The following is a 14,098-nucleotide window of genomic DNA, read 5'->3' as shown; positions in this document are numbered from 1 at the left end:
TCAATTTACTTTTTATATGCAGTATTAATATTTATTCTAAAAAAAATAAAATAAAATTTAGATATTTTATCTCATGTGGTGGTTTTATCTTACTTCATAGTATCAGCATTGTTATCTTTCTTAGGCATCATTTTCTTAATGCTTGCTTGTAGCCTTTTCTTTAGATGAAATTTTACCTAAATAAACAAATGAATGCATTATAAATTAATCTAAGTGTTTTGAACGTGTAAAGTTTCTCCTCGCATTAATGTTTCTATACTTTATGATATCATTGTGAAGATTGTTAGATGACCCCTAGGAAACCTGATGGACAGAGTACCACACACCAGTAGACGGAAGTGAGCTATGGCTAAGCGGCTAAATAGCGACATCTTGTGCTATAAAGCTGCTACTACAGCTGGTCTACAGATAATTAGGTTCATTGGGCTCATTAGGTTTGTTCACAAGATTTAAAAAAATAATAATAATAAAAAATTTTTTTTAAAAAACCAACAAACACCAGAAAATTAGAAAGGGTACAAAACAAACAAATTCTACTAAGGAGGGAAAACACAGAACTTACATATGGGAACCAATCAGGGGAAAGACAAGACAGGTGTGTACAGAAAATCAGAGGAACCAAGGAAGAAATTCTTGGAAACTTTATTTGTTTTTCACATTTCAGCTCAGAATCAAAAATCACACCAGGGTTCCTCACTTAACATTCCTAACATTGGTGGCTAAAGGGCCCAGATGTAGAGAAAGCTGTCTGGCTAACTTTGTTGGACCAAAAAACACCATTTCAGATTTTGGCTCATTAAGCTGCAAAAAACTGGATGCCATCCACACCTTTATTTCATCCAAATAATCAAGCAGAGATGCAAGTTTGTGTCACGAATCAAGGATGGGTTCGGAAGCAATCGCAGATAAGAATGTTTATTAAACAAATACACAACAAAAACAAAGACACTAAGACAAATAGGCAAACCACTATGGCATGAAACAAAACACAGTGACATGGAACACGGAAGTCTAAGACAACGAAAGACAGAGAAACAATGCAGACAGTGGCTATATACACAAGAGTGCTCATTAACAGAAACGTGAATCAGGTGCAGGTGGTCATGTGACATGTAGTGCAGTGCAGTGGCCGATGGGAACTGGAGTCCAGAGTTTCCTGATACATGACAGTTTGGAGTTAATATTACATTTCAGAGGCAGATACAACTGGGTATGGTCTACATAACAATGACATGCTACACTGTGTTTGAGAGTTTAATCCCAAAGGGAGCATATATAGAGAAAACAGCACAGGGCCAAGACAAGAACCTCGAGGAACCCCAGATGAGATGGGCTGAGAGCAGGAAATAGAGCTCACTAATTCCACAGCAAAGGTTCTCCTATATAAATAGGATGAGAACCACTTTAGGGAACGCCCATTAATCAGGGCCTTGACTCCACTCAGCAAAGCTTTACTGCACAGGTTCTTATCGTTGCTATAAAATAATGGAAACGATGAAAGAAAAAGTCAAAAACAAAAAAGAACCAAAAACAGTTTAGAGTTAAACCTCAGGGTAATCTCAGTGGATAATCTCACCTTTGAACATTTTTACCCAAGAACTGCTGCTGCACTCATACTTAGATCAGACTATCCCAGGACTCTTCTTCATAATATGCTTCAGGACTGTTTGACTTTTTAGAATATAATCAATTATAACAGCACTATCCGATATCAGGGCTGCTATTTAAACATAAACAGAGCTGAATAAAACATTTGTGACGTCCCTTATTATTACTAAAGTTACACCAGATATGTTGTGTTAATCCCTCAATCAAATCCATTTTATTTATTTATTTATTTTTAATTATTCCATTAACAATTAAACATTAAACAGTTAATAACTCTCCCTCTCTCTCGCTCATTAAAAATGTAAATGCTCGTAACAGATTATTGTGTATTGTGACATTGTTTATTGTTAAAAGAACTATTCAAATATCCAAAGGTGTCCAGCAGGCCACTGTGAGCAAATCAGAAGATAAAAACAAGGTCTTTTGTTCAACACGTGATTAGCAAACAATCCCAGATGTGACCCCCAAAGATGTCCTCCTAAAGAGGCCTGAACAATTCTGAGTCTTGAACGTACGGCTTACGTGCACAGCATGATAGTGCCCTCTGGATACAACGTCTTGTACTGGAGACAGCACTGCAGCATCAGATCGTCATTACCCTCCACATTCAGCCTGCCTGAAACAATGTTAACAAACAGCGCCATCACCTGGTGAGCTGCTGCATGCATTCATACAAATAACAAATGAAAAAACCCACAAAACACACAAAATCAGCAGCTTACAGGCAGCGTGAGACACTTGCTGCATGGACTGGCTCCAGAGACGCGGCTCCTGGTTCTTCAGGGAGGTGTAGATGTACTCCACAGCTGGCCTTTGACAGTTTTCTGCTTTTTAACGAGTCCAGCTCCTGTAGAACCACCCAGGGAACCAGCAGCGTCGGGAACCCCAGAGCTGCAGCACAGAAAGAGATACTTAACCAGTTAAACCCGATCTCCTTGCTGTCAAAAATCAAATACTGTTTAAATCTGAAAGATCAAGTTAACATATTTTTTTCTCTTTATATCAACAGTAGTCGTGTTGTAGTACTAGAGCGATGGAAAAACTGTCCAAAATGCAAAATAAAAATACACTAAACACTAAAACAGTTTTCTGCATTGAAAGGCTCACCAAATAAAAAATCCCACCTTGAACCAAGTATTCTAATTAATAAATATATAACTAGATTTTTTTTGGTATTTTTCAAATATTACATTTGCAGATATGAGAAGTAACTCCAAGTATATCATCTTTCACTCTTCTTTATAGAGGATGTTGACACCACCCACCCAGCCACGCACGTACTAACGCAGACATACTCACTGACCACTTTATTAGGAACATTTATGCTCATTCATGCAGTGATGCAATCAGCCAATCATGTGGCATCAGCAGAGTGCATCAAATCACACAGATACAGGCCAAGAGCTTCATTTCATTCCAGTTCAAATTCCATCTACTGAAAGAGTTCTGATACACGTGCTTAAAAGCAAAGTGAATTTTCCTCATAATGGTGAGTTTTATTGGTTACTCGTCCAACAAGTGTGCGGACTAGGATGCCTGAGAAAAACAAGATCTGTCGTACAATCTGTAATTCCAATTTCTGCTCTTTTTAGAATAATATTTAGAATTAATAAATGACGCCATCATGTGGCCATTTTGAGATTGCGAGCAGGACCGTGATTGCAGCACTAAATCTGAGGGGAGACGATTCAACAACATGCACAGGTAAAGTATACTTGCTTTAATTAACTGATGAACTTTATTTAACATAACAGCCATTAATGCACAAACGAGATGTGTTACATAAACGCTTGCTATGTAGTTTAGGAAATAGAGACGAACTCACAGAATCATGTAATCTGTTCATCTCATCGAAGCTTTTATTTAAAAAAAGAAAAAAAAAGAAAAAAAAAAGGAAAAAAAGGACACTTTAGTAACAGTGCACTTTATTTTTTGTACACTTATAGACCATTTTATTTATTCGTGTATAAATAAGAGTTGTTTTATTTTGTATGCAAGGAGGAAGTGAAATTGACAAAATTGTTATAAATAAAACGGTTTGTTCAGTTCAGTGGTGGTGTTATCTTTGTGTCAAAAACAGAAGTAAAACAGTAAATAAATATCGATTCTGGATATAGGTTATGGGGCATGTAAACATGCAAATAATCGGGATCGGTTATAAAAAAAAATCAATATCAGTCGCTCTCATACTTGAGCATGTGACCACTGTCTTCCTACCTCCCAGTCCATGGGATCTAATCCTCTTCACAAAGTCCAGGTGGCTGAGGAGAACATTGGTGTCGAGCACAATGAGGAGGTCCTGCTGCTGTTTCTGACCTTGAGATGTCACAAACACACAAACACACACACACACACACACACGTATGAAACAGCAAAGCGCTAGCCTACATGGACACATCTTGATTTGGTCTAATAGTTTGTGCAAGTGAGTACAATAGAGTCCAGTAGAGTTCGGTATGCTCAAACATAGTCATACACACACATTTTTACTCATGTACTCCTTATTATATCAGGTGCAAGCATTCCCTGATGCTCAAGAAGGCAAAAACAATACATTAAGAGCTGGGGGGGGGGGGGGGGGGGGGGGGGGGTTGGCTTCTTGAGAATCAGTGAACTTTTGCACCTTCTGTAATAGTCATGTACGAGTCCCTCAGTTGTCCTCAGTGTGTAAAGATGGATATTAAATCATATAGTCACTGTTGTAAAGGGCTCAAACGTGCAGAAGATGCTGGAAAACTAAAGAATGTGCAGGACCTGGAGGATTTTTCTGAAGAACAGTGGGCATTTTAACTGCTCAGGACAAACAAGGGACTCGTGAACAACCATCACAAAACAAACACAGTCGTTGATCATCCAGGTAACAACACACAGTATTAATAATCAAGCGTGTGTAAACTTTTGAACGGGGTAATTTTTATAAATTCAGCTATTATCTATACGTAAACATCTGTTATGTGAAAATGCTTATTAAAGACTGTACTAAATAAAAAATAACAGGGGATTTTTATGATCCATCTTATTTTCTTAAAAGTATTAAGATTTTGCAGATTCAACAAGGGGTGTGTAAACTTTTGGGCACAACTGTATTTGCGACGCGTTGCATTTCATTTTCAAACTCGACTCGATTGTACGTTTTCATGCACGCCCATTTACCCAGTGGTGACATTTCTGAGTGCAATGGTGGCGCTCTCGTCTGCCGGGTCTACGTCCATGCTGGTCAGCTCTCCGTAACTCTTCTCCACCTTCACGTGCAGTTGTCTGTTGGAGCGGGCCAGGTGCAGCTCCTCAACTATCTGCATCTACAGTCGTAACAGAACAACGTGACGCCCAAAAACACACAGTCTTCATTATAAGGGATGGACAATTCCATTAAACTAACCTCATAATCATTATCACTGGTTTCTGTGCACTCAGTAGAAGCGTCGTAACAACAAGCCTGAAAAAGAAAGTCCGAAGTCTTAATGAACTTCATAACTGACAAAATGGGATATACATAACTGTTTTTTTCTTTAAGAGCGAGTTTTTGTTTTTAATCATGGAATCCCAAACTTAATCCTGGCTGACTGGATAATTGTATGCATGAGTAGGTGTACAGGTGTTCTTATTAAAGTGTCCGGTATACTATATACAAAACTTCAGCATAGTACACCAACATCAGCTACGAGATTCTGAGGCTGGGGTGAAGATAAATACCTAACCTCACCTGCTCACATGCTTGTTTTTGTCCCTGCGACTGCTTCTGCGTCTCTCTCTGTCCTCTGTCCCCTAAAACAACATATAATAATGAAGAACAGGCAGGAATGAACAATTTCAAACATGTAATGCTTTAAGAATCTCCCCATCCTTACCTGATCCTCGCTGGAGGACGATGACGATCTGCATTTCTTTCGTTCTTTCTTATGCTTCTTTGTTCTGGTCTTTTTTCTGGGCGTCGCTGCTGCCTGTGAGGATATACAATGATGTGAATTCGACCGGGACATGACTGAATCTCAGATGTTTCCTTACTAGCTGTAGAAGTATAAAGTATAGTACAATCGTACCATACTATAGTATAGTTGTAGATATATTACGCAATATATATATATATATACACACCGATCAGCCATAACATTAAAACCAGTGACAGGTGAAGTGAATAACATTGATTATCTCGTTACAATGGCACCTGTCAAGGAGTTGGATATATTTATTAGGCAGAAAGTGAACAGTCGGTTCTCGAAGTTGATGTGTTAGAAGCAGGAGAAAAAGGGCAAGCGTAAAGATCGCAGCAGAACCTGCGTCACTCCACACAGACAGTAACCTGAGCTCAGGATCGAACCAGCGACCCTGGAGGCAGTGCTACCCCATACATACCCCACAGCAACACAAACTACCCTCTCTAACTGTACACGCAGGTGTACAAACAAGGTAGGTATCATAAATAATAAAGTGGTAAGTAAGTGTACAGAGTGTGACGGCTGTGCTGTGAGCGGTCCGTCATCTCTGATCACCGGTGGTTCCTTTCTACTGATGGACAAGAAGAAGGTGGCTGACAAACTGTGTACAGCAAAACAGTATAAAGATTCAGGATTGTATACGTACAAAAGTGATTATATGTACCTAATAAATAAAATGTGTATCTTCAATAGGAAGCTTTTGATAGCAATAAGATGTTAGGTAAATAACAGAGGTTATAAAGTAATATTATAAATTTGCTAGGCTTTTTTTTCTGTATTGGCATAACGTCCTCTGGATGAATGAATAAACCTGAATGGACTACATGTTTATCAGCGTTCTATCATTATAAGGTTTGATCTGGGTTAAGAATGAATGAAAGTTAGATTAGACTAATACTAAGGTCACTAGTTTGCTCCTTACTAACCTCTTACTCCCTACTAACTCATTTTAACTGTGTTGCTAACTTGGTGCCTTCATTTATTTTAAAAAAAAAATTTTTTGCCATTATGTCTAACTAACATTAATTCTTCAAACAAAGCTCATAATTTCACTAAACCTTTAAACTTTAAGCTCTTGTTGTGTCACTGGGATATTAAACTGAGAGAAAATGTCACTTGCCGGAGTTGGACAGACTGGACCGAGTATCTCGCTGCTTCAAATTCAGACGTGTTGTTATTTTTATTCCACTCGTATTCAGGATTAGGATGTAACCAGAACAGCCAATCGGAGCGCAAAAATGGGTCGGTGTTAACCAATCACAGCGCTGGAGGCGGGATTCATCGGAATATGGGTAGAAATGTAAATAACCGTTCTCGTATTCAAGATTGTGATTGGGTAAACCTGATATCACGTGTGAAGCATGGAGGATTTAGATTGGCTAGTTTTTCTCTGATGGTGAACCACACAGGATTGTGATTGGATGCATTATTTATTTATTTATTTATTTCGCGAGCAGGTTTTTATCAGTTGAGTTCACATGGCGCAGGGATGATGTTGTTTGTACCGAAATGCGGAAGTTAGCATCACACTGGTTCCCGCGACAAAACCCTAATAGGATTTTCCCATAGGCTTTTGGATTATCGCAAAAAATAAGCTCTGTGATCAACAAAAGTGAACAGTACTAACACGTTGTGTCCATCAAGATAATTTTCACAAATAAACAACTTTTTGAAGTTTGAAGCCTAAATACAATCCCCAGAAATACAATGCTAACCGTATGCAATAAACGAACTACACCACAGTCGCTCGACTTCAACGTCACCATCACCAAGCTTCCGACAACTTTTCCAAACTTGATTTAAAAACATTTTCCGTAATACAGATTTACTCTGTGGGTGAATCTTCATCCCCATATTTTTTTGGAATTGTGCACAACAAACCTGAACCAGTTTATCTGCAAAGTTTTTCCCGTTTGACGTGATGACGTTTAATGTCCCCGACAACGTCTGTAGTCCCATTTAGCAACCACCTTTTCCAAATACACGTAAACGCTTAAAAATAATGAGTAGGGTATTACTGGTGTATTTTATGTCGTAGGATATTTTGAGCTTGTGTTCACCACAGACCTTATTTCAGGCTTTTAACAAAAATCTCATTCAAAAAAGCCATTGACTTCGGGACGATTAAACCGGAAGTACTAAAATGCTAACTCAATTCCGGGTGTCGGCGTTACAAAATGACGTCATCCTTGACTCCCGCTATACAGTCAGGAAAACACCATTTTAATTTATTTTATTATATTTATTTATTTATTATTTTGATTAATTAAGATGAAACATTTTCAAACAACATTGCAAAACATCCTCACAACAAAGAGTGTAAAGTCCACCAACCAGGCACCATAGCACCAAGAAAGAAGAGGAAGAAGACCTTTTTCCTTCCCTTAACCATAGGGGTCTTCTAAATAATAATAATAATAAAACAACAACAACAACAACAACAACAACAACAACAATAATAATAATAATAATAATAATAATAATAATAATAATTCATGAAACAAGGATGTAACTTTTTTCTTTTTCATTATTTTGAGTGATTCTAAGTAAATAAATAATTCTTTTTTGAAAGATGTAAACCAGGACTTCATATATTTCAACTTGTGTACAAAATCTTTCTCAAAAGCAATAAATTGTTAACAAGAAGTTTGACTTTTTTGTCTTCCATTAACATACCAAATACAACATGATTTTGTCTTATTTATTTGTTTTGTGTCTAGGCGTTTAGATACGGTATGTCCTCCCGAAATGTTTTAACAAAACTACACTCAGAATAGATGGTCAGATGTTTCTATATGCTCATCACAAAAGCTGCAGCTGTTATTGTCGAAATTAAACATCTTTCTTAACTTTATAAGATACACATTATTTAAGACTTTAAAAGGATTTTTTTTTAAAAACATTTGGGGGAACAGGAAAGCCAGTGTAGTCTGTCTGACACTTCCTACATTCAATTTCAGGAAATAAATCCAAAATTAAGTTTCTTTTACCTGATACAGGATGCAAAACTTCACCAAACATACTTCTTTAATGACCTGTTTGAGACGATGTTTCCAGAATTTCACATCCATGTATGACGAGTGTAATGTTAAGGCAGTTGTAGAATTGAACAATTTTCACCATTATTAAAATTACTTGTGGAATGGCTTTAACTATACTGGGCAGCACTGTTTAATACATCTACTGATTTAAAAAAATGTGAGGATCCTTGTAATAAAGAAATGCAACCATTTGTGTTATAAAGTTTAAATAATCTAGCGTAAGTGCTGTAACCATAAACTGATGCTCTGTTTTATCAGGAGCTTCGTGAAAGTCAAGAAACAGAACAAACCCATTGTCTACAAACGATGTTATTTATCTGAGGGATAAAAAGTTTGATTGAATCAAAACATAGTTTTCTCTCCCAGCTTTTCTCATATGAATGTTATCCAGCCTAGTTTGTTATAAGAGCAATTTTGATCTTTATTTACAGCAAGCAGAAAATGTCTTTCATAAAGTCCTCCTCTTCTAACAAATGAGTTTTAAATAATTGCATATTAGTTACAAATCTTTAAAGAAGTTATATTTCAATCAAACTTTTTCCATGTATATATAAGATTTCACAAAATGGTGAACTAATAAAAAAAAATTCTTGATACTTCTTCCTGATTGAGCTGAAGTGTTGGAGCATTGAAAACTTAGACCGCAGCGACATCTGGTGGTGTGTAGTAATTATTGCATTCTGATAAAATTCTGTGCTTCAACTGTGTTTATTTATGTGAAAATATTAGGGATGTGATTGTGCTAAAATAGAACTTTCAAATATCATGCTCCACTGTAATTTTGTATTTATTTTTATCACTGCAAATAGTATGAAAATGTATAAGCTACAAACAAGCTACAGGAATTTGACAAATATTTCAAGTAAAAGCTTTAATATATTTTCAAATGATGCGAATATTATATTATTTAAGAAGTGTGTGCACAAGCAAAACCAAGAAGAGCGAGAAACTTAACGTAAAGAAAACAGAAAAAAATGTTTAGACCTGGTGAGATGCCTGGAAGACTTAGAATATGACATAAACAGAAAATAAAAGAGTGTAGACATGATTGTGCATTCAACAAGATCCTTATAGATCATTAAATGAAATCATGTTAATGTCTGTGCAGAGGTTTGCATGTCCTCCTTGTGGTTGTGTGTGCGGTTTCCTTTCACTGTCTAAAAACATGCAGGTTTACTATGTTAGATTGCCCCCAGGAGTGAATGTGTGTGAATGGTGTTCTGAGATGGACTGGCGTCCCATCTGAATTCTCCCACCTTGTGCCCAGTGTTGCTGGGATAGAGTTCGAATCCATGACAACACTGACCAGGATAAAACAGTTGCTGAAGAGGAATTAATAAATAAATTAATTAACCCTATAGTTGCACCATGTTGTTTATAAGCCATAGTCCATAAGTTTCCTTCTCTTCTTCTCTTTATGGAAAAGAGGATGCTATGTTCCAGGCAATGTGAGATTTGCTCTGTGCTAAAAGACTGACTGCTAAGGGTGTCAGATGTAATCTATGCCATGCAACCACAGGATTGGTTCATGTCAGCGGTTCATGCACGATTCATGCACTCTGACAAGTGGCAGACATTATTAAGGACCGACAGCAGGTGTAACAGCAATTCCCCTCCTCACATGTGCTACAGTCCTTTAAGGCCCCTCTTTAAGATATTATGCAGGATGCTAAATTACAATCATGTCACTTTATGACTTTGTTGAAAGGTCATACACACGCCTCTGACAAGTATTAGCAGTTTATAAAACCACAGTTTCATGCATAACTAGCGTTCTCATGGTACTTCAGAGCCACTGTGAGACACTCAGCATGTCAGAGGGACTGCAAGACCAGGGCAGGGCAGTGGGGACTGATGGGAAAATGGCTACTTCCTCTTTCTCAAAGTTAATGAAAGTTGTGCCATGCACAGAGAATACTGTGTGATACTCCACACTCAACAAGCACACTATCATGCACCATTTAACATGCAATAAGGTTTTCACAACAATTTCACCACAACTAGTTTAGAAACACAAATTCAGTCCAGAGAGACTTTCCCACGACAGTCACAAACAAGAACTTCTACAGCGGTCATCTTACGCAAAACAGGGTGATGACAAAAGCGTTCTAGAACATATAAGTGGTGTCTCAGTGGTTAAAGTCTCTGGGTTGCTGATCAGAAGGTCAGGAGTTCAAGCCACAGCACTGCCAAGCTACCATTGTTGGGCTCTTGGGCGAGGCCCTTAACACTCAATTGCTCAGTTGTATAAATGAGATAAATGTAAGTCGCTCTGGATAAGGGCGTCTGCTAAATGTCATAAATGCAAATAAAAAACAAATGACACAAAATAAATGATAATAAATGACACAAACATTAAAAATATAATTTACAGGATTATCCATCAGCACACAAATATGATTAAATCTGCTATTTATGGTCAAATAATAATAAAAAAAAGCCACAGTATAATAAACTAAGCCAGAATTGTGAATCCTGTGCTTACCATGGTGTGTATTTAATATAATGCATGTATTCAGTATTATTCTAGATATTTACTGTGGATTAGATTGTTAGAATGCTGGCATATTCAGTTTTGTCTCCAGCGTTGATCTGGACCCGTGCTGCTCCGGCTGTGTTCACGTGGGTTACAGTAGAGTAAGTAACATCAGGTTCAGTCTGTGGAAAGACAGAACCAGAAAATTATACATATAACACACACACACACACACACACAAACACACACACACACACACACACACACACAGACACCAGTTTCTAGTGCTTTTATATATCTGAGCAGTTGAGGGTTAAGGGCCTTGCTCATGGGTCCAGCAGCAGAACTGGTATTTGAACTCACAACCTTCCAAGGAGAGGTCCAATGACGCAACCATTCAGCTAAACACTGCCCATGTGGTTCTGATAGAAGCAGCAGAAGATATTTTCCTATAACTCACTCTTCAGTGAAAGCATGTGTGGTTCATGTGTGTTACCTGCAGTGTATCACAAATACAACTAAATCTCTAAAGGTAGAAACAAATCTGCTATAACTGTTACTGTAGAAGCCATGCAGAATTAAATGGAGATTAAATTTAGAATACAGTAGGACTCTGATGGACGAGGAGAATTTGATGAATTTTTATAGTTCCTTTTCAGTCATTTATCTTCTGATTCCAAGACATTAAAGATAATAATAAAAATGCAGCTGAGCTCAGGCCTGCATGTACACTAACCTGATCCTTCCGCTTTCTCTTACAGTCCGGACGTCCTTCAGTCATCACCTTCTCTCCACATCTTCCTCCTAAAGAGAAAAGACCTCAGAAATCACACCTCTAGTGGAAACTACACAATTTCATTTTCCTTATCCAGAGACACTTACAGAAGTGCTGCTGCTTCTACAGGTTTCAGTTCATCAATCTCAGAATCTGTTTTGTGTGTGTGTGTGTGTGTGTGTGTGTGTGTGTGTGTGTGTGTGTGTGCGCACGCATGCATTGTACCTTTGCGTTTCCAACAAATAAATGCCACTAGTCCGGGTATCACCAACAATAAACCCGCCACAATGCCGAAAACTGTGTAATAAAACACACCAAAATGTTAATAAATGTAATAATACAGATATGTTTTTTCATTGCTGATGAAAAGTTTTGGCACCTAGAGGGAGGCTGCTGTGTGTTTGCTGTTTATCTTGTTCCAGTGTTGTTGAGGATGATGCAGGTGGAGAGTTTGTTGGTTTACTCTGAGGTGGTTCTGATGGAGGTGTTGTGTCTGTTTTCCTCGAGTGTGTTGAAGTTTCTCTTCTTCCTACTGAAAAGACAAAACTTATTAAAACTAATGACTGTTTTTATCACTGTTAGTAATATGGCACATGACACTGGAGTAAAGCATGCTCACAGTCATTAATGAAAACATGTACTGTATTAATAAGAATGAATGATTTTAGTTCATATGGAAAATACGTTTTGGGATAATTTGAGAATTGGTGCATGCAACAAGCAGATAATTGTTTGTTTGTTTATTTGTTTGTTTATATTTAATTTATTCAGGACTGCACCATATTTTAGTGTTGGTTTATTAGGAAAGGTTCACGTCTGTTAATATAAAGCTCACAGCTGATGGTGAGAGCAAAAAACAAGTCATGAGGTTGAAGGAATTGTTCAGTTTGTCATTAAGAGTTTTACTTAAACACACAGGGTCAGTAGTGGATCATCATCAGCTGGACTCAAATTCCTAATCTCTTGTTTCTCAGCCCAGATCCTAACTACTACATGTGTGTTACACTGTCTTGTGATCATGTGTGCATTTTTTATTTTTTTTTAATCTCAGAGAGCTACTTGCAGTTAAACAGCTGTAGTTAGACACCATGTTACAACTACATCTGAAAATAAAGACCACTTGCAGAGAATAATTCTACAGAATTTCTTTAAGTTGATCAGTTTAAATAAGGCGTAATGCAGGAAGTGAAGATGGTCACTGACAGAGAGACAGCAGAAAAAGGTGTGAAATTCACACGCATCTATTTACAACTAAGACCAGAATGAAGACGTGACAGTTACAAGTTACAGGAAAAGAACTTTTCTATTACACTTTATATGACTCAAAGTCAAATTAATTTATATAGCACATTTAAAACAACACAAATGTTGAACTACGTGCTGCACATCATGCATAATAAGGAATACATTAAAATAGAGCATAAAACATCATTAACATAAATATATAAATAAATAATTACTATAAGAAAACAAACCAGATATAACTAAGACCAGAGAATAAGCAGCTAGACAGGGCAGATTATAGATAAGCCTGCGTGAAGAAATAAGTTTAATATAAAGGGTGATTAAAATAAATTTATTGTAGGGAAAGATCTGGTAGAGAGGGGCAAGCTATTCCAAAGCCTCGGTGCCATTACAGAAAAGGCCCTATCGCCTTTGGTTTGTAATCGTGAGCTTGCAATGGTCAGTAACAGCTGAGAGGAGGATCTGAGCGAACGTGTGGAAGAGTGAAAGCTGAGGAGATCTGAAATATATATGGGGCGAGACCATGCAAGACTTTAAAAACAAACAATAGGATCTTGAAATCAATTCTGTATTTCACCGGTAACTAGTGCAGTGAGGCTAAGATGGGTCTTACGTACTCTCTCTTTTTGGTCCCAGTCAAAAAGCGAGCTGCAGCGTTCTGCACAAGTTGCAAGCGCAAGATTGAAGACAGGCTAATTCCAGCATACAGGGCATTGCAGTAATCAAGCCTTAATGAAATAAAAGTGTGAATAACAGTCTCACGATCTTTAAATTTGAGAAAATATTTTAACTTGCAAAAGTCCCCTAAGCTGGAAAACTAGCTCTGACAACAGAATTTGTTTGTCAAACTGTACTTCCGAATCGAAGATCACCCCCAAATGTTTGACCTGGGTAAGAATGTGGTCTTGTAGGGGGCCCAGATTTCAGCTAAGACTTTCTATCAAATGTGAAGGACCAAACAGGATCGCTTCAGTCTTTTTCTCATTTCGCTGGAGGGCATTTTCATCCATCCAGCACT

The 14,098-nt window shown here is 37.5% G+C and overlaps 1 protein-coding gene and 1 long non-coding RNA gene across 5 annotated transcripts; both read right to left on the bottom strand.

Moving 5' to 3' along the window:
- Nucleotides 1-812: 812 nt before the first annotated feature.
- Nucleotides 813-7,536, bottom strand: LOC128635192 (protein FAM133A). 4 transcript variants are annotated; one of them, XM_053686829.1, is made up of 7 exons: nt 7,425-7,536; nt 5,457-5,549; nt 5,320-5,373; nt 4,988-5,044; nt 4,762-4,907; nt 2,331-2,499; nt 813-2,224 (listed from the first exon to the last, which is right to left on the bottom strand). In XM_053686829.1, the coding sequence occupies exons 1-6, from the start codon at nt 7,500-7,502 to the stop codon at nt 2,388-2,390; spliced, it is 540 nt and encodes a 179-aa protein (XP_053542804.1). In that variant the 5' UTR covers nt 7,503-7,536; the 3' UTR covers nt 813-2,224; nt 2,331-2,387. The 4 variants fall into 4 exon arrangements, with proteins under 4 accessions (XP_053542804.1, XP_053542808.1, XP_053542818.1 ...); XM_053686833.1 differs by having other exon boundaries at nt 5,312-5,373; nt 7,425-7,509; XM_053686843.1 differs by lacking the exon at nt 7,425-7,536 and adding an exon at nt 6,660-6,965 and having other exon boundaries at nt 5,312-5,373; nt 5,457-5,545.
- Nucleotides 7,537-9,192: 1,656 nt separating this feature from the next.
- On the bottom strand, nt 9,193-12,521 carry LOC128635204 (uncharacterized). Its single transcript, XR_008398123.1, has 3 exons — nt 12,061-12,521; nt 11,797-11,864; nt 9,193-11,242 (listed from the first exon to the last, which is right to left on the bottom strand). It is a non-coding gene; the product is annotated as an uncharacterized LOC128635204 (long non-coding RNA).
- Nucleotides 12,522-14,098: the final 1,577 nt, after the last annotated feature.

This window comes from Ictalurus punctatus, chromosome 2 (genome assembly GCF_001660625.3).
Source record: "Ictalurus punctatus breed USDA103 chromosome 2, Coco_2.0, whole genome shotgun sequence".
NCBI classification, from domain to species: Eukaryota; Metazoa; Chordata; class Actinopteri; order Siluriformes; family Ictaluridae; genus Ictalurus; species Ictalurus punctatus.
This window is presented reverse-complemented; position numbering and strand designations above follow the sequence as displayed.